This window comes from Neopsephotus bourkii, unplaced genomic scaffold (genome assembly GCF_033783945.1).
Source record: "Neopsephotus bourkii isolate Nb327-2 ecotype Australia unplaced genomic scaffold, CSIRO-AGI_Nbou_v1 NB_140, whole genome shotgun sequence".
NCBI lineage: Eukaryota > Metazoa > Chordata > Aves > Psittaciformes > Psittacidae > Neopsephotus > Neopsephotus bourkii.
In genome coordinates, this window is record NW_026900657.1 from 1,308,360 (window position 1) to 1,329,710 (window position 21,351).

The 21,351-nt window shown below is 43.2% G+C and overlaps 1 protein-coding gene across 6 annotated transcripts in view; it reads right to left on the minus strand.

Annotated features, from left to right (window-relative positions):
• Window positions 1-324: 324 nt before the first annotated feature.
• TPST1 (tyrosylprotein sulfotransferase 1) overlaps window positions 325-21,351 on the minus strand; it is a 45,111-nt gene continuing 24,084 nt past the window's right edge. For 3 of the 6 annotated variants that reach the window (XR_009727768.1, XR_009727769.1, XR_009727770.1), the window contains exons 3-7: window positions 17,703-17,901; window positions 7,039-7,089; window positions 5,121-5,196; window positions 2,344-2,391; window positions 325-837 (exon numbers count right to left, since the gene is read on the minus strand). Coding sequence is in view for 2 of the 6 variants with exons in the window: in XM_061368910.1 (XP_061224894.1) it covers window positions 2,387-2,391; window positions 5,178-5,196; window positions 7,039-7,089; window positions 17,703-17,901 (274 nt within the window). In the remaining 4 variants the exon portion in view is untranslated. Of the gene's footprint in view, window positions 838-2,343; window positions 2,392-5,098; window positions 5,197-7,038; window positions 7,090-17,702; window positions 17,902-21,351 lie in introns of all 6 variants that reach the window. The other 3 variants (XR_009727771.1, XM_061368910.1, XM_061368918.1) reach the window with 3 other exon arrangements.

The following is a 21,351-nucleotide window of genomic DNA, read 5'->3' on the forward strand; positions in this document are numbered from 1 at the left end:
ACACGTGCCACAGCAGGGTTGCAGCAGCTGCTTCGCACCAGCAGCACCTGTCTGAACAGACTTACCTTTGAGGAACAAATTCAGGAAGCTAAAACTGACCTGATTTTTCCTGTACTAACCAGATCTCACATTACACTTCTACCTCTCCATTGGATACTCTAATCTACTTTTTCCTCATCTCCCATCCATTAAAAGCAAACAAACCACATTCAACTGCGAGCCTTTAAAAAGAAATCCAAACTCAGGCCAATCGAGCATATCTTGCATCTGAGTAATGCATCAGTAGTCTGTATTATTTAAATCTTAACTTTGAGGCAAACAAAATCACATTTAAAGCATTTATTTTGAAAAATAAAATACAAAAGATCGTTGAATTATAATTGTACAGGGAATTATCAACTCCTTTGTTTTAAATAAAAGATATTTAACAATTTCCACACGTGAATAAAACAACAGTTCCACCAGCAACCTGTTAGGACAAGCACAGACCACTCCTTTGAAAGCTTCAGACATGAAAAACCAAATTGATGCAGGAAAGCAAACAGTTGAAGCCGGAGGTTTGTCGTGAAGACAACAGCAATGTGAGACAGGCATTGCTTGGAATCTTCTCAACTTAAACCCCCAGAGTGGTGTGGCTGTAGCACAGTTCTACATCACCATTGGTGAGTTCTATGGAGCAGGTTTGCATGCGCCACAACAGCAACATCTTGAACAAAAACAGTATGAAAGAAAGGGGGGAGAACATTGAGAGGAAAGCAGGCCCCGAGCAGTGTGTGTCCCTGATGGCAGCAGGACGGTCCTGGTGGCAGCACCTCCAGTGCAAAGGCTGCGTCTTTTCTAAAGAGAAAGAAAGTTAATGTTTGAGCTTTCAATTTGATTGATTGATTGATTGATTGATGATAGATAGCCTGGTTTATATCCCTGACACCCTTCCCTAACTACAAAGACTGCAGCCTTAGGAGTAATCACTGCTCTTTCAGTAGGGGAAGTCACTGTCAAGGCTGACCACAGCCACTAAAACTTTCCTGTAAGAAATGTGGCTGCTTCTCAAGCATATTTAGATATTATATATATATATATGCCAAGGGGTAATGGGTTAAAACTTAAACAGGGGAAGTTTAGATTGGATATAAGGAGGAAATTCTTTCCTGTTAGGGTGGTGAGGCACTGGAATGGGTTGCCCAGGGAGGTTGTGAATGCTCCATCCCTGGCAGTGTTCAAGGCCAGGTTGGATGAGGCCTTGGGTGTCATGGTTTAGTGCAAGGTGTCCCTGCCCATGGCAGGGGGGGGTGGAACTGGATTATCTTAAGGTCCTTTCCAACCCTGACTATTCTGTGATTCTATATTCATGTATATATATATCTCATGAATTTCCACTTACACTCAAAATACATGTGGAAGTGGGCTGTACCTACACGCTGAAAGTGTCTCTCATGAGAATGTACCACTGGTAGTTACTGCTGGGAAGTTAAAGTGGTTTCTTGGAAACTGGACAGCAGCTTTAGATGGGAATATTGTAGTTCTAAATACATTTGTCAAAGAGGAAAGTGGCAAAGTGAAGTAGATGGTTTAGTCATTTTAACATTGATTACATGAGAAGGCTACGGGTTCTCTATCGATTTCAGAATGAATGCCTGCAGTTAGTCTTTAGAAAACTTTTATATCCATTATTTCTAATTGGGATGATGCTTTGGGCTATATTTAGGTCTATAGACTGCTATATTTATGTATTAAATATCGATGCTGGGTATATCTGCATGGCATGTTGCTTTTGGCTATACTTAAACTTGATGTATTGTGGCCTTTTTACCACCTTTTTTTGTCAAGTTCAACCATTTGGTAGCACAGTGGACAAGTAAAAACCCTGGATTATGACAGTAACCCTTGCACCATTCACTCATTAACTAGCCTGGAATTTCCCACGTGCTCTGCACAATCTTGCTGCCTTTATTTCAGCAATGAAAATGCAGTTTATTGCCAACACTGGCTCTGGGGCATACTGAAAGCACCTTACACAAACCAGCTCCTCTTTAGCAGCTTCCTCTATCTGGAAAGGACAATTCAAAAATAAAAGCCACAGCTGATTAAGAGGCACCTTGAAGGTTTTACCATTGTGTTGCGATGAGCCATGTAGAACTGCATTGTGAAGCATAAAGCACACGGGCTATGCTGCTGTAGCTCTCACCACCTGAACTTACCTTAATGTTACTCTCACCAGTTCTGAACCAAGATCCGTATCTCTGGGTTCTGTACCCCAGCATCTTCCATGGAGCTACACAACTTTAAAAATCACCTAAACTGCATCAAGAGCAGCAAATGAGCAGGACTGCAAGCTCTTATTACCTGCTGTGCAAGGAACATCCATGGTAGCTTCTATTCCATAGGTTCAGTCTGTCAAGTAAATAATAACATGAAATTAGCTATTTTATATTAAGAGGAAAAAAATATCACCAGCACCAGTGTTTGTATCAAAACCCTCTGGCTCTTTAGTTACATTTGAGCTTTAGTGAATTTGATCTTTAGTATAATAGGAAAGAACGTCACTGTCACCATCAGTTCCAGTGGCAGGTTTTATGGCTTAAGCACTATTCTTTTCCTATTTTACGAAGCTTATTTTTGCTCTTTCTTTACTTTGACCTTTCTTTACTCTGGGTAAATCTGCTCAGAGCTTGCTCAATGCTGCAAGCACACCAGCCAACTGTAAAAATCCACCTCCTGAAATTCAGCTGAGTCCCATTTTGAAGCCTCCCTCGCATCTGGATTGGAAGAGGACAATCACTACTAATAGTGGACCAACTTCTTGTGCTGTATTGCAAGATAACTGGCAAATGCAAACAGCATAATTTAACTAATGGATGCTGTAGGCAGATCATAAGCTCTTTTATTTTGCTTGCACACTCTCTGAACAGTGTGCTCCATTTTAAAGACAGCTCATCTCCCTGATTGCACACAACTCCTCCTCAGCAGTAGTTCAGTAAGGCATTTGATACTGTCTCCCACAGCGTTCTCATAGATAAGCTAAGGAAGTGTGGGCTTGCTGATCAGGTAGTGAGGTGGATCAAGAACTGGTTGGAAGGAAGAAGGCAGAGAGTTGTGGTCAATGGTGCACAATCTGGCTGGAGGTCTGTGACCAGTGGAGTGCCTCAGGGGTCGGTGCTGGGACCAGTGCTGTTTAATATTTTCATCAACGCCCTGGATGAGGGAACCGAGTGTGCTCTCAGCCAGTTCGCTGATGACACTAAACTGGGAGGAGTGGCTGACACACCAGAAGGCTGTGCTGCCATTCAGCGAGACCTGGACAGGCTGGAGAGTTGGGCGGGGAGAAATTTGATGAAATTCAGCAAGGGCAAGTGTAGAGTCTTGCATCTGGGGAAGAACAACCCCATGTACCAGTACAGGCTGGGGACTGACCTGCTGGACAGTAGCGAAGGGGAAAGGGACCTGGGGGTCCTGGTGGGTAGGAGGATGAACATGAGCCAGCAATGTGCCCTTGTGGCCAAGAGGGTAAATGGCATCCTGGGGTGCATTAGAAAGGGTGTGGTTAGTAGGTCAAGAGAGGTTCTCCTCCCCCTCTATTCTGCCTTGGTTAGGCCGCATCTGGAATATTGCGTCCAGTTCTGGGCCCCTCAGTTCAAGAAGGACAGGGAACTGCTTGAAAGAGTCCAGCGCAGAGCCACAAAGACGATGAAGGGAGGGGAACACCTCCCTTATGAGGAGAGGCTGAAGGAGCTGGGTCTCTTCAGCTTGGAGAAGAGGAGACTGAGGGGTGACCTCATCAGTGTTTACAAATACGTAACGGGTGGGTGTCGTGATGATGGAGCTAGGCTTTTTTCAGTGATATCCAGTGATAGGACAAGGGGCAATGGGTGTAAACTGGAGCATAGAAGGTTCCACGCTAACATCAGGAAGAACTTCTTTACTGGGAGAGTGCCAGAGCACTGGAACAGGTTGCCCAGGGGGGTTGTGGAGTCTCCCACATTGGAGATATTCAAGGCCTGCCTGGACAAGTTCCTGTGTGATGTACTCTAGGTTACCCTGCTCTTGCAGGGGGGTTGGACCAGATGATCTCTTGAGGTCCCTTCCAACCCTTGGGATTCTGTGATTCTGTGATCTCCTGTTCTGGCACAGCCTGTCCTTGCAGCCACGGCTGCTGCAACTTCAGCTGCAACGCTGCAGATGGATAACCTTCAACCAACCACGATGGTTGCAATTGGAAGCATTGGAAACCACTGTGGCCCACTTTCCCTGTACCATTTGCTGACAATCACTTCCAAGCAGCACACATTTAAACAGCTGTCTTGCCGTTAAGCTGCATAGAGTTGAGAGTGAACAACGCCGTGAGCAACAGCACATTTAGCTGCATGGTGCCAAGTTCTTAATGGTTTTCTATTAGCTGAGCACGACTTGCAAAGCATGAGCACTGACTGTTCAAAGGGTGAGAGCAGGCAAACATCCAATTGTCCTGGGTTTAGCAGTTGCATTCATTTTTCTCTTTCTTGGTAGCTGGTGCAGTGCTGTGCTTTGACTTTCGGGCTGGGAACAGAGCTGATAACAATGATGTTTTGGTTTGGCCAAGGACTTTGTGAGCCTCATGCTCTGCCAGGGAGGAGGGGAAGCCGGGAGGAAGCAGAGACAGGACACCTGACCCAAACTGACCAAAGAGGTATTCCATAGCACAGCACGTCATGGCCAGGAGGTAACTGGGAGCTACCCGGAAGGACAGGGGGTCCTGCTGGGTCGGACTCGTGGTTCGGCGGGTGGTATTGTACTCTTTTCCCTTGCTATTATCTCTTATCACTGTTGTTAGTGGTGGTAGCGGTGGTGATTTGTGTTGTACACTGGTTGCTGGACTGTTCTTATCTCAGCCCGTGGGAGTTGCATTCTTTCGATTCTCCTCCCCATCCCTCTGGGAGCAGGGAAGGGGGTGAGCCCCTGGGGAGGGGGGGGGGAACGTGGGCCTCGATTGCTTCCAGCCCAGCACCACTCACTGGGAGTGAGTGCACAAGCCATCTGGCTGGGGTTAAACTGCGACACCAATGTAAAGAGCAAAGCCCACATTAGAGATCAGAAAGAACTGGTGTCCACAGCATAAAGTTACATTCTGAAAACATGAGACAGACACTACAGCTATTCGACTTCACTGATCCATGTTCATTTTATCTTGCCACGAGACTTCCCTTCTACTGTCTTCTTTGGCTGGAACAGAAGAAACCAATTTTCCTTTTTAATCAATTCAGTTTTGTTTTAATGAACTGAGTATGTAAAAACTCTTTGCATGTGGTAGGTGCTCCTGTGTGTTCTTCAATCCCTACAGCTCACACCAGTCAAAGAACCCTTTCCTAACACTGGGGACTGGAAGCCCATCAGTTGGCTTTATTGTTGTGTGGGTTTGTTCCTTTGTAAAGCAAAGGCATTGCAAATCTTTTTTATTTTGATAGGCTGCTTACACCTACATTCAAAATAAACTTCTGGGCTATCAGAAAGGATGGGAAATGAAGTGGAAATACAAAGTACTGCAAGCAGAGAGGCAAGGCTGGAGTCAGAGTGCCCCTAACAATGCTTTCTCTCCTAATTGCAGCACCTGTGGTGCTCCTGTCTATGCACAAGGAGTTGAAAAAAACCCAAAACAACAAAAAAACCCAAGTATTTTTCTACTCAGCTTTATATGAGACAGTAACAGTGACGGATGAACCCCTTCCTGCTGCTTCTACCCAAGCACAATGTGGAGAGCACTTTAGATGGCATTTCGACATTTACCATCAATTATACAGCCTACAAGAACTGGTATTTTTATGAGGCTCGTTGAGCAGCTCTTACCCAAGAAAACAAAACCAATTGTTTCTTATTCATATAAAATGGTTCCTTTAAGCAATAAAATACAAATATCTTGTCATTTCTCTGACAAGGAAAGTTAAAGGATTTGCTCCTTGTCTGGATCATCTGCTCGGATTTTTCATGGCTGGATTAGTGGAGCTTACATCTGCAAGGGAGGGAGCATTGGTGTCATTACACACTGAAGAGGGGAATAAAATGAAACACACAGAGAAACCCTTCAGTACACTGAAGGGGAGCGCTCCAACAGGCAGCTCCGCAGAACAAATCTATCTCACGTGCTCCAGTACCTTCAGGAGGCACAGAAGAGCTGCCCAGCAGCACGGGATGCCATCTTCCAAACCAGCCTCCTGTGCCTGTAAATGGGTTTGTGATTACAGCCCCAAACCTTTCCATGATGTCTACATGAGGGAAGGGCATGAGGCTGGAAGCACGCCTCCCATGCTTACACAGCTGGGGGAAGGCATCAGGAGATCCTGCAGGTTGAGAGCTCCATGGTAAGGATTTTGCTTTTTCAGCCGCTGTTGCAAAGGTCCCTTAGGGAGCTGGTGACAATTCAGAGCAATTGAAAGGTGCCAGATTAGGAACTGTAAATACAGTCACAGACTGGTTTGGGTTGGAAGGGACCTTAAAGCTCATCCAGTTCCAACCCCCTGCCATAGGCAGGGACACCTTCCACTAGAGCAGCTTGCTCCAAGCCCCTGTGTCCAACCTGGCCTTGAACACTGCCAGGGATGGGGCACCCCTGGAACTCAAAGTTCAATAGTTCACCTGATCATTATACCATCACTAGCCATGGCTGAACTGGTTTTGCTTGGTTTGTCTCCTACAGTAGCATTTCTTTCTTTAAGGACTGCTCCCTGGTCTGTATTTGCTTTAAGCCTTTCCATGCAAAGCAACAAAAGATACAGTTTCTCTACAAAGAACAATCTTTGCCCTCTGGTCTATACAAAAGAGAGTCCTTGAGTTTCACAGCAATATTTATTCAGCTCAGGTTTATAAGCACCATACTATTCACACAGGAGTTACAGGTGCACTCACAACAGGGTTGGGGCTGCTGGTGCAGGAGCACTGCAGATTCCATCTCATGGGTGAGCTATTCCGTGATCAAACACAATCACATGTACGAAGGAGTGGTTTATACAGACTGGTTGCACACTAACTTGCCACTACACCTGCAAAAAGCAAATGAACCCAATACTGTACCTGTGGCACTTCTTTAAGAAAGTCAGGGAGCTGAAATTCACCTTTATAGACCTGGAAAACATGAAACAAGAGGTAACTTAAAGCCAGCATTCAGTGCTGCTTGAAATGGTAAAGAACTTGTTAAGGGGGGAAGATTCTTTTGGGTCATTAGGATCTAGTAATTGAGTAATTAGGATCTAAACCAGATCTACCTGAACAGAGCACAATCTGGTTCTAAAAGCTGATTTGATTCACAAGGCTTGGCTGGCTGAAGCTGTATGATCAGTACCAGGCTTGCTCTGTACTCAACACTCCCACCTTGTTTGCATTAAAATGGTAAAACTACGTAACTCAGACATTTCAAGCTTGCTCCAATTATTAAGTAAGTCCTGTGTAATCCATTCACTATGCTTTTAGAAAAACAGGATGATGAACTACACTAGGAATCAGTCGCTACCACATCAAACTTGAGGCTTTCATGTAATAAATCTGTTGTTTCACATTTTAGCACCCTCATTTATATAATATATACTATATAAAATCCCTTTAGTTACAATTCAACTCAACAAATGTCCCATAATGCAATTTTTCTGACCTGTTACCATATTCATTATACACAAAACATTATCTCCATCCCACAAACAGGAGTATCCCACTTGAACAACTGATCCCAGTGTACTGTGCTGTCAAAGGAAAGTTCTGTTAGATGTGATACAGTTCATCGAGACAATGTGACTACAATTGGTGTGAGAATGTTAACAGCTTACCTGTCAGTGTTGCTGAAATGGCCACTCAGGAGCGTCAGCATCCCCTTCTTACCCTGTCTTACACATATCAATCCCTTTATTCCACATATAATTTGGTATAATTTTAAGGTAACAGGAAAGTTCATACATTTGCTTTCATCTTAAAGACACACAGATACAATTATAACGGTATCAGATGTATTATATATTATATCAGATGTGTATATATACTATAACGGTACACCTGTATTACTAGCAATTTCCCCCAAGCACTGTGTGTCAGACCTTGAGTCACTCAGCACAGACACTATGTGAGATCAGATGCCCAAATCCTGCCCACACAGCTGTACACACACATCCAAAATCCCCAGCTCCTGGAGGCATGGATAAGCCTCAAGGTTGCTTTATTATTTTCATACCATTTAGCCATTAATTTGCTTTTCATCTATTGCAATGGGGGAAAAAGATATATATAAATAAATAAAATCAGTGGGATAATCCTTTCCTATTTGGACTTGATAATGGGTGTAGGTCCCTTCCAACAGGAAGAGACTATTCTATTCCATACATGCAGACTTTATGGCTTCATATATGAGTACAGAAGAGCCCCACCGATCAGCAAGGCTGTCATGAAGTTAACAGTCACTGTGATGATTGTGAACTTCTGCAATGACTGCACCCTCACTACTGCCTGACCTCAGAGTTTGTCACTCCACAACTCCCAGTCTTTTACAGCATAACATTAATCATGAACCAACGCTGTTTGGAGACAGAGCAAGTGATAAATACCCTCAAACATCCCAACAGGCACAGCAAGCTTCCCACTACCTGGCCAATTAGGCAACAAATTGGCAAGCTGTCGCCTTCTCCCTAGAGAATACTTATTAAGAGCTGTTTGCTTCCAAGATCAAACTGGAAGACATTCCAAACAGGGGGGGAAACAAGGACATACAATGGAAATGGGGCTACTCTAAAGCCTCGTTCACAGTTGCACTCCCTGGCTTGCAAACTGCACCAAAGGAAGATCATTCAGGAAGTCAAGGGATGCTGGTTAGCAGTACCCATTTTCCCCACTTCCCTATGAAAAGATGACCAGAACATGAAGACGTTTTGTCCATCTACAGCCATGGCCTTGGCCTGCAGCTGAGTCAGCTCCAGATTTCCTGTCTTGCCCCACAGCAGGCTGCAGCTTTAAACCTGTGACTCACGTGCAGGGGACTGAGGAGCTGGCAGTTCTCACCGCTCTTCATCACTAGGCTAAACACATCCAAACAAGGCTTCACTAAGTTACAATGTGAGAGAAGGAATTACTACACACATACACTTTAGAACCTTGCTCCTTCCCATAGGCTGTGGTTTAGATCAAAGAGAAAGGCTGATTCAAACTGATAGGAACAGCTCTCATTTAGATTTAGCCAGAGGGGACTGTCATTCCCATGGAAACCTTAATGAAAGCCACACCAGTGAGAACTTCAGTGTGTGGCTCACTGGAGCCTGGATATGCCATCAATATTTATACATGAAGGCAAGTATTTCATGTTTTCAGCTCTTAACCAAGCCATTCAAATGCAGGCTGTGTTTTAGAGAGCAGAAATGGAGCTGACAAATCAGTAACATCAGCACCTAAACAAATGCTGCAGAAAAACTTAGGCAAGGTTCACCAGAAAAAAACCCCACCATTTTATTACCTTTATGAGACTGGTGTTGATATTGGAAGAAAGTGACAGCCTTCTTCACCTTTCCTAGCAAACCACTACAGTCAGTATCTGGAAATTCTCCAAAGGACCTCCCGTATGAAGACAGGCTGAGAAAGGGGCCCTTTCATTAGGGGCTGTAGTGATAGGACATGGGGTAATGGGTTCAAACTTAAACAGGGGAAGTTTAGACTGGATATAAGGAGGAAATTCTTTCCTGTTAGGGTGGTGAGGCACTGGAATGGGTTGCCCAGGGAAGTTATGAATGCTCCATTCCTGGAGGTGTTCAAGGCCAGGCTGGACAGAGCCTTGGGTGATATGGTTTAGTGTGAGGTGTCCCTGCCCATGGCAGGGGGGTTGGAACTGGATGATCTTAAGGTCCTTTCCAACCCTAATTCTATGATTCTATGATTCTATGAGGGTGGTACATCGTGACTGATTCAGAACCAGAGTGACAAACCCCATGGCTGTCTCTCTGGAAGCCTCCTCCTTTCCTTCTCCTGCAACTATGACTTGGTCTAACTTTCACACACATACACTCAGACCTATACGTGTGTCTGCTCTAGAAGCTTTACCATTGTGATGCCCTCTGTAGAAACAGCATTTACTCCTAATAGGCATCTACCTTGGAGTGGTTGGCCAAGGGTATTCATCCATCAGCAATGCTATTGTCATAGCCTGGAAAGAAAATGTTTCAGAGGCACTTGCTATTATATGCACATGAAATACCACAATTTACACACCACAGTTCACAAAGGCAAACCTAACCAGTGGCAGGCCCACCAAGATCAGGTTTAACACACAAGAGTGCCCGATTTTGGTTCAGAACTGACATTACCTAGAACACTGGTTTTGTCAAGATGGAGACTGCACGCAAACTGGCTTAAAGTAGTTCCAAACCCAGCAAGGGTCCTTTGGAATCAAAACCCAGTGATCAACTGCAATCCAGAAATTCCAGAAACAATGACTCCATCGGCAGCCAAAGGAATTGAGAGGTTTCAGATTCAGGATTCTTTCCTGACCAATTTCTAAGTCGAAACCCCGTTATCCAGAGAGCAGGAGCAGAGGCAGAAGCAGAACATTGGAATGATTTCCAGCCTAAGCAAGAATTCATTTAAATAGAGCAGAAATGGTGTTTACCATGGCTAAGGGAATTATTTTGTGAGTCCAAACGGATTTCTAGAGGGAGGAGGCATCTTAAGCCTGTGTCAGTTTGTTGTTCAGTGTTGGCAGTGTTCTATTCAAACAACAAAGCACATTCTTATAAGCCAAACTAAATGCATAATATTTGCAGAGAGAGATCAGAAAACAAGTCCCACATCCAGCTGGCTGAGAAAACCCGTCTAAAGGGGTTTCTCAAGGAAAACTTTGGAGCAGAAGTGTAACCTAGAATTCATCTTCATAGAAGATCAAAGCACTCCTTTTTCGCCCACTTTCAAGCCTGGTTTAGGTAGGGTCACATTATATCAGGTCAGTTGTAGTATGTCGAGATAATGGGTCTTTTTGTCTCTAAGTTTTCTTGCAGGTACGTGGGCTTGGCAGACTTTCAAATCATCAAATGGCAGAGTACAAGGCCAGAAGTGTTTAATTGTTAAAGGGAAAAAAAAGGAACACTGGCAAAAAGAGAGCAGAGCCCTTCCTAGAAACAAGCCCTTTACTGCACAGCGCATGCAGGTACATCCTGCTCTTTCAGACTTGCCTTGGCTTTTAAGGCAGCTCACAAGGCTTACACGATTCCTCACCTCTTTGCTGTAACTGCCAAGTAAGGGGGCTTCTGAGATGTAAATCTAACACAGACAGCAAGATTTTAGACTGGGCTATAGGGATTTTAGGGGGCCTATAGGGATGGTGGTGAGGGACTCTTTGTTAGGGACTGTAGTGATAGGACAAGGGGTAATGGGTTAAAACTTAAACAGGGGAAGTTTAGATTGGATATAAGGAGGAAATTCTTTCCTGTTAGGGTGGTGAGGCACTGGAATGGGTTGCCCAGGGAGGTTGTGAATGCTCCATCCCTGGCAGTGTTCAAGGCCAGGTTGGATGAGGCCTTGGGTGATATGGTTTAGAGTGAGGTGTCCCTGCACATGGCAAGGGGGTTGGAACTGGATGATCTTAAGGTCCTTTCCAACCCTAACTATTCTATGACTGTATGAATGTCTGCCAAAAGGCAGCTTGCAACCATACCTAACTTTGCATTTTGTTGGTTAATAATTCTATTTGCCACATTGCTCATATATGCACAATTGGTTTAAAAAACAAAGGTATGAGCACCTCTGAAGAAAACCAGCGCAATTGGGAATCCACATGCTGGAAAAGCCCACTGAAGAGGGTGTTAAACAAATCTAAAGGACGCTGAGGAAGTCTGTGCTGTTGGTGGAAATGACACAGATGAAATAAACCCTGCAATTTTTGTTTTAAATATCAGAAAATGCCCATGAAGCCCAGTGCTTTTATGCTTAAGTTATGCAGTGTAAGCAGAGATGCACGGCCTCAAGCAGCCTGTCATTACAGCATACCTCAATTACACATCTTTGACAGTGCAAGTAATGATTCTCATGCCTTGGTATAAATATACTTCACACTATTTACCATAGATTGCTTCTGTCTCTAAAACCTCAAATATAAAATCCTGACATCAGGACTGTCCTGGACGTCTCTAGTCTTAACAGCAGGAGACATTTCCTCACAATTTAAACCAGGCACGGAATAGGAGTCAATGGAGCTGGTTTATTCCTCTGGATGTTACTGCAGAAAATACCATCAACAGACTATAACCAGAGATAGAGAACAGCTTTTGGATGTGATTAGAAGCAGCCACACATATTTAAACAGTCATGATGAAAACCATAGCTTTTTCTACACGGTTCTGTACACTTCCGTCCCTCAACCTCTCCAGGGCAAGGAACTTCATGAAGAAGTTAAAAGAAATGACTAGAATACGTATTCCAGGCATACAAATTCATTTAGTGGGGAAGTATGTGCCAAAGAAAATCTGATGTAATATGTTACAGATGTGAAAGGAAACCACTTAGCCAATCATAACATAACAATAAGCCAGTTTCTACTGGGCATAAGTCAGAGTCTTCCAGTTATGAGCTGTTCTCCACTTTTGGTACATGCTGTTAAACTGCTGACATACGCTTTTACAGACTCACAATATTGATAAGGACATATCGGGCACTTCTAACATGGGAGTGATTCTACTTATGTAATTCATCATATAGTGACAGGGCTGCCAGTGCAGAAAGCTTAATAATTTTCTGCATCACTTGCAGATGAAAACTCCTTTTAGTTACAGGATGGTGTCCTCCTTTGTGTTCACGATGTAGAATATGTTAAGACTCCAGCGGAGGAAGAAAAGTAGTCAGTTGCGTATCTGTAAGGAAGGGGCTCTCGCAATCACTACAATACAATGAACAGACCAGCAACAGGCTTAGAAGGAAAACACAAGATGGCCCAATTCTGCAGTCACTGAATAACTAAAAGTTGCCTCTTGAGGAGGTTGCATGCAGAGATCTGCTGAATAGTGCAGTACTATTCAGACCTTGTTCTCTCTGCTCTGCGTTCCTTAAACCGAGACAAGATAAACTTACATGCCATAGAAGAGGGTATTGCCAGGGTTAACATAAAGCAGATAAACAAGAAGTTAATGGCTTTGTTATTGAAAACATCAGGAAATTCTGTTATACTCATGTTGGATTTGTACTCCACCAGTGCAGATACTGCCAGAGTCTTATTTCATAACACCACATAGCACTTGGGGAGCAGTGTAAGAAGAGATGAGGTTAGCTTCAAACACTGGTATTTCCTGAAACAAAAGCAGAACTAAGGTGACAAAAACACACACAGTGGCTGCATCTTTTTCTGCACTGTGCTACAGTGGCATGGAAACCCAACCTAACAGTTCTGGTGTCCCAGGCAGGTAGCATTCAAGTGAGAAACCCAAACTTAGCAGAGAGCATTGTTTTCATTGCATTACCTAGGAGCACATAGACATTCTAACTCAAGCACTGGTGAGGATCAACATTTTGCTTCCAGACTGAACAAAAAGGACTGTTTAACCCATACATAACCTGTACATTAATCTGTACAGTCACCAGCAGAGGGACAGCAAAGGAGAAAAAAAGAAACAAGAGCAGGCCTTAACTGCTTGTAAAGGTTAGGGGAAGCTAATTTTTTTCACCACAGTAGCCATTCCTTTCTGGTTTTCTTCATTATTAGCCCTTGGTTTAGGCACCTTTACATTGTCAGTTCTTAACTTCAGGACCAACAGCAGCATCTTGTCATTGCTGAGCAGTATTTTCACTGTTAAGTCTGATTTGTAGTCTTTACAAAGAAGCCATAGACTTTGCTCAGTGCAGTCAGTGCAGTTCTAGACACAGCATTTAAGCACATTTCAGAACAGATATGGGGCAGTTTAAAGCTTGTAATTTTTCTTAAGTTATCTTCTACAATGGGGCAATGCACAGGCTTCTGATCATAAAACACTGACCCCTCTGCACTCAATAGAAGCTGTTTTGCAGCCTGGAACTGAATTTCATATTCTCCTTCTCTTTATGCAATGCACTAGATGACACAGCGTTGTTCCATCTTTAGGTGGAGCCGGAATCTCCCTTGCCAGTAATTTCAGTGGTGCTGGCCTTCCACCCTGTTGTTGCAACTTCCACAATCAATTTAAGCCAGCATTTACGTAACCCCCACAAAACTGAACACCCCCCCCCAACCCACACCAAACCAACCCATCAGTCCTTCCCCCTTAAAGCTGCTTTGTGTGCCAGACAAAAGTAGTTCCCTTCACAGAATCATAGAATAGTTAGGGTTGGAAAGGACCTTAAGATCATCAAGTTCCAACCCCCCTGCCACAGGCAGGGACACCTCACACTAAACCAGGGCACCCAAGGCCTTGTCCAACCTGGCCTTGAACACTGCCAGGGATGGAGCATTCACAACCTCCCTGGGCAACCCATTCCAGTGCCTCACCACCCTAACAGGAAAGAATTTCCTCCTTATATCCAATCTAAACTTCCCCTGTTTCAGTTTTAACCCATTACCCCTTGTCCTATCACTACAGTCTCTAACAAAGAGTCCCTCCCCAGCATCCCTATAGCCCCCCTTCAGGTACTGGAAGGCTGCTATGAGGTCTCCACGCAGCCTTCTCTTCTCCAGGCTGAACAGCCCCAACTTTCTCAGCTATCTTCATATGGGAGGTGCTCCAGCCCCTGATCATCTGAAGTGCTAGCTCATGCTATTTGAAAGGGACTAAGAAACTATGATGGTATCGGAGTAGCAAGTGTCAGATAACTCAGTATTATCCCCAGTGAGTCACTGCAAGGGTTACTGTGCTACCACAATACAGTTCAGCTTCAGAAGTCAAAACTTCCTCTGTTTTCAATGCATAAAATTCAAGTTCTGTGTTAAATTTAAAAGTGCTCAGGGACCACAAATAAAAATACAACAGGACAGCTTCCAAACACAAAGTGAAGCAATAAATGCTTACAAGCAAGATTTATATGTACTTATTATGCACTGAAGAGGAACTTTGGAAAGATTTTATTTGGAGAGCTTCATCTTCAGATACATACCCACAAACTGCACAAAACTCTGTGGAAGACTATCCAAGGCAAAGAAATGTAAGAAGAAAGCAAGAACAAAAATAGGGCTACATTAATACACAAAGTCACCAGCTAAGAGCATGCAGTAACGCACTTGCCAAGTGCCACTTCATAAAGGCTGGAAAAATCCAGACCAATAAATGTTTAAAAACCTTAAAGTAAATTCCCTCTTCATCAAGAGGCAGCAGCAAGGAATAAACCAGTGTAGATTCATTAACGAAAAGGGCAAATCCACAGGCAGCACATGCTATCCCTGATGGGCAAACCCAACACATCACAGTTCAATCTCGCCCTCTTCTCCCTTTACCCCAAACACCTTAAAGTGTTTTGGAACATTTGGGAATGGGGGTCAGATAAAACCAAATAAAGCTGTGGGGAAAACAAACCAAAGCATGTTTGAGACACAAGTCAGCTCCCACTGATCCCCAACCAGAGGATCAGTTATGTCAAAACGCACTTGGTCTGAGACCAAGCTCAGCCGCCAGCATTTTGGCCATTGACTACGTGAGCTGCATGCTGGCCAGAGAGGCTGGCACTTGTAGAGAGGGTGATGAGCCTGTTGCCCTAAGTAACCTAAGCAACAAACTGCTCTGGGAGCTGGGAAGCCTTAAATCTTGAAACCCTAGGAAGTGAGACCATCAGTGTTTCTGTAGTCACAGGGAAAGAGGATGGTCTGAGCAGGGATTTGCTGGGAACCAGCTGGGAGGAAACAAAGCAAAGTGACTAGGGATGGGAATTCAAGCCATCCAAATAAAAGCTCCAACACTAATTCAAGCCATCACAGGCTCCTTGGGGTACATGACATTTTGAGAGCCTCATGTTTCTCCATTTTCAAAAGGAATAGTGCAAGTTTTGAAGGTTGGCCATCCTTAATCCTTTGGGAGTTTTGGGTTTTAGTCTTAATTCAGGACATCACCTTCACTTTAGCTATACAAACCATATACTGCAAAAGGAATTTTGTAAAGAAACAAGTGATCAGGAAAATACATACTGGGTAAAAATAAATACCAAAATTAAAATGCTATCTTGGACTGTAAGTAAAACTATTGAATTAAAATATCAGTCAAAATAAGCATTGCACTATTTGGACCAGCTATTTTAACAGTAACCTTCAGTTTTTCACAGCTGGTTCTAACATTAGTAAATTAACTGATCATGCTTCAAAGCGAACGATGCACTTTAGCCTTCTAAATTAGGTTTCAACTTGTTTAAAGGTATGTTTGTGGCTTTATTACCTGAATTTCTCTCTTGCATTTTTGAACTTAAACAGATTTCAAGAAGCCACCCAACAGTAAGCAACTGAGATCCAGACTTCTACTCAGACTGAGCTTGCCATGCATAGAAGGCATGGCATTGAGGCATAAGAAAGGTCACCCTACTGCAGAAATGTACTTTAGTTGTGTCAGGAAGAGATAACCAACCTTAAAGCACTGCAACAGAATACAAATCTGGACCCTGTCACTGTTCTATACTACATACGGGTAGATGCACGAGGATCTCATTTTCAAGGCTCTGTGAAGTAGCACTGAACACTTCTTTTTTTGTTTTAAGGGGGTTGAATTGGGTACAGAAAAGTTAGTTTGAGAGCTTCTTTAAAAGAAGTAGCACCAGGAAACCCGCACAATGCTAACCACCCCCCTGCCAGGAAAGGTGGGTTACCTTTTCCATGCTGAGCTAACAACTGTTAAAACAGCCCACCTGTCTTCCTTTAATATGCACAATCGGTATTCAAGTTTCTAAAAAAAAAGAATGCAAAAGTGTTTGGAGACTTCCCAAAAAGCCTGGTTTTCCCCCTCCATCAGTATTTAGCTCAGCAGCGTACGAACCAGGGGGGTTTATTACTGAAGACTAGTGGAAGACAGTCCTTTTTAATGGTTTAATTCAATTTTTCCAATGATTACTTTGCCACAGCAGCAAAAGGCACCTTCTTTTAATCAAGTATACATTCTCCAAAGAACATAGGAACTAATTACTCTTATTTCAAACAATGGTAATGAGCTTTCCAATGGATACCTCCAGGGATAAACAGCTCTATAGCCTAACTACTCACAGTCCAACATGAAGTTCAGGCTCAAATCCTTAAGTTTAGGTTAATCAGCACCAGACTTCCCTCCATCTTTTGTTTGTTTCTACAAAGGACAGCAAAGAATTGGAAAAATGTATCATTCTGATCATCTTGAGCCGTTTTCCATGGGTCACTTTTCCAATTCTACCAAGTATTTGGGGTGTAATTTTGTGACAGAGCTGCCAGCCCTCCTGTATAAAAAGCTGAGTTCATCAGGCAAGTTTGATGCTCGGGTGAGAAAGCTGCTTTTTCCACTACTAACTAGTTCTCCAACTACCTGGACAAGTCTCAAGAGGTTTAGTTACATACACCAAAGAACACAGCTCAAGCCTGGGGTTGGGGTAAAGGAACATAAACCAGATTGAAGACAAACAGCAGGAGAAAGACTTTCAGTGCTCAAGGTCCCACAGAATTCTTCCTTTTCATCCCCATGGCAAGGAAACCACATTGCTAAGTTTCAGAAGGTATTAGAAACAGACTTTAAAATCCCTGAACAAGTAAAACACAAGACTCTTCAGCTCTATAGCTCATATCCATTTAGTCAGTCACTAAACACACAAAAACACCTTACCCTCCTTGTGTTTTCCACAACTTTTTTATCTGGCTTTCCGTAATTTGGTGGATTGGCATACGGATCATAGCCCAGTTTTGCTAGCATGGGTGCGATCACAGGCATATCTTGCAGAACATCAGCAGGTATCTTCCCAACCCACTTTGACAGTGCTTCCACATTGACTGGCTTGATTACTTGGTCAGTAGATCTTTCAACCCTGTGGAGGGAGAAAGACAGATTATATTTTGCATTCCAACCAATACTTCACTGGCATTAAGACCTTTAGCTTGTTTTGTTTGGGTTTTCATCTTTCCCTTTCCAAATGTCATGTTTCTACAGAGCTGATGGGAAGTTTTACTACACGAGGCTAAAATGGGAATAACAAGCACAACATTCATGGTTTAGGCTTTCATACAGAACATCCTGAGGCAAGTTCTTTGCCTAAAGACAGCAGTGAAAGCCAAAGAGCTGTTAAGTGAAAAGTATGCACACACCTACATATAAAGCTGTTTTCCCACTGGCATATTCCCACACTTGCTCTTTCATTGTCTTAAATGCTTTTGAAAGTTGTATTCCAAATTTAAAGTCCAGGTGCCATTTCTTCCCCCCTACATACTGTGACTTTTCCAGTTAGACACCTCTATGGGAATGACAGAAATCCATAGACTTCAATAATATTATTCATAACCATTCCTTTTAATGATTGTTGGGCCATTACACGGTTCTTTAAGGCAAGTGAATAACCATAGCAGTGTCATATGTACTGTGTTTAGAAAACAGTTGATTTGTTGCTTATTTAGCCAACAGTCCTAAAGCCCCATGTTTGTTCCTGCACCCTAGTTTTGCTGTGTGCTTGTTGGGTTGGTTTTTTTCCAAGGGAAGAAATCTGTCATCACTTTGTTTTCCCCACATTCCTTGCTTCTTTTAGGTTAGAAAACATACACCTTTACCGTGTTACTTCTGAAACAGGCCAGCGGGACTCAGAACAGGCTGAGGAGTAAAAGTGCACAAGTGTTTTGGAGGTGAAGGTTTATCTTTCGTCTAAGGCAGAGTAAAAATCAGGTCTGCATATATAAGTTGCCTAAAGGAGTATTTGCATCTGCGTTGCAAGTAATACCCTAGGTATGCCACAGTATCAACAATTCCTGCTGGATGGCTATACCTGCTTCAAACCTGATGCTAAGCATATAGCTCTCACATCCACTTGCAACTATCATTCTTCCCATGCCTTATTTACATCGTAAGGAGTTTTCCATCTCAAAAAGCTCTACCACTCAGAAATGGAAGTGATATATGTGAAAGTAACAGTATGAAGTATAACAGCAGTAGCTTTTCTACTCATGATAAAGAATGAGAAAACTGAGATCGAGTTATTTCTCAAGCAGCCAATGCTCCAGTTCTACAGCAGGCAGGAGATGAGAAAGCATCTCCCACAAAAAATAAATGGAATATCCAGAAATACTCCCGACAGTTTCAGAACTCAGAAGCCTGAGCTAAAGTCGGACTGCTCTCAAGACTGACATCCCTCAACTTGCAAGAGGAACAAGCTTTATTACGGTTACCTAATTAACCTCATGAGTCCAAGAAGAGGCTAAAGAATTGTTGCACAGCAGACAAACATTAAATCAATAGCAAGAAGCATCCCATTTAGATGCAACCTGGACTGTGCAACGAAAGCCTTATATTACAAACCATTCGTGCACACCTTCCAGTCATCAGTCTTTACCTTGTTGCTCTTTTTCACTTGTCATCATAGCTAGAGTGTTTCCAGGACAGAGGAAGGAAGTTAATCATACAATGCTGGAAGGTCAGTACCTGACATACTTTAAACAAAGAATAAACCAGACAGGGAAATGGTCACGTATGGTGAAGCCATCTTGGCAAGCTGAGCCTTCACAGATGGCTGCAAAAGATGTTTAATGGAAGCTGATGAGTAAGCACCTGATGACCAAAATGATGTAAGAGAGCTCCCAGAACATTCAGCCTTGCTCTCTTCAACCATATTCAGTAGCTCAAACCAAAGACAGGAAGTCAGAATGGGATTTTGGGACCAGGGAGTCACAACCTAATTTCAGCCCTCCTGAAGGCTATTGCCCTGAGGTCACAAGCCTATAGAGCAAAGTAAAAAGCCTGGGCACTGCCTTTTTGATCCTTCTAATTAGAAGATGAGCTTCTAACTTCACATCAAATTAGCAAGAAAATAGCTGTTAAGAGCTGGGTTTCTGAAGGTCAAAGTGGCAGAGGACAAAGCACCACAAGTCAGGAGCCCTCAGAACCATGCTGATTGGGACTATCAAGAAAAATACATCCCTAGGTCTGTGAAGAGGCTATGATTTCCAGTCCTTTCCCTCTCAGAGCCAGCCAATCCCGTCACCAAAGCTGCAGATTGATTGGACCATTTAAAATAAGGGTGATACTGTGAGAACCAGGCAATAGCCTTGGCTAAGAGCTTACTGGAACCCCAAACCAATGGGTGTTATACATCAGTTAGGGCCTAAATTAGTACACATGTGGCTAATTCATCTTGAAGTAAAAGCACATTTAAAACGTGTATGCTTTGCCTCACTCTCATTTTAGTCTTTGGTAAAAATAAGCTCAGCATGAAACACTTCCTGGTGATTAATCACTGGCAAGAGATAAGCAGGGAGCTACATTTAGCTGCTCCGAGGCACGGATTCAAAAATACACTACACCACATTTGGTCTTCAGCATAAATCCTTTTCTGCCCTTTTAGTTAAGGTGGCAAGAAAAGTAAAACACAGTTTGTGGGAAAGATTCTTCAGAGCAAAGAACATCTGAGGAGCATGGGGGAAGACAGACTGGGGACAGGAGGAAAGAAACACACACACCATGCATGCACACCACACACCACCCCCAGAAAAGTACATCAAACAGATCAAAACAAGGAAACATAGCAGGTCTTGACAAATTTGATTATGCATATGGCAAGTGCTGCCTGGTCAGTGCTGCCAGGCTCCAGTGGAAAAACACAGGCATGGTTTCAGCTTTGAAAGCAGCTGGTAGCACGGAAGACACGACTAACCCCAAACACTTCCACATCTGTACTAGAATCAACTGAAAGGTAAGCATTAAAAATAGTATATTCTGAAGTAATTTTGCTTAGACAGCTATTTTCATAACAAGCCTAATAAAAATCGCTATAAAAGGGTTGACATTTCTTTGCGTCCGTGGTCACCACAGCTGGTTTCAGTTAGGAGGCAAATGCCAGAGCTATATTAACAATACTAGTTATAGCATGTAGTCCAGCCATAGTACATTCCTTCAACAGCCACGCTGGCAATTACTTCAAACCACAGAAGGCTTCCCACTACTACAAATGCTGCAGTGCACATCCTTAAAACCCTTGCCGTGTTTCTCCTTGCAGCTGGATAAAACCAAGACAAGAAGCAAAAACACTAAGTAAAATAGAACAGTGAGACTAGGGCTGCATCAGTAACAGGGATTACTAAGCAAATGCAGGAAAAGAGAGTAAAGCAGCCAAGAGTTTCCTCAAACCAAGCAGCCAGGGGAACAGATGAAGTCAGAATCTTAAACACAGGCTGTCTGGTATCTAATATTGCTGTTAACAGACTTGCATAAGAGCTTGAGTTTGCAATAAGAGAACAGAGTCAGCTCAGTGCCTGAAGAATTCCACAAACCAGGTGGC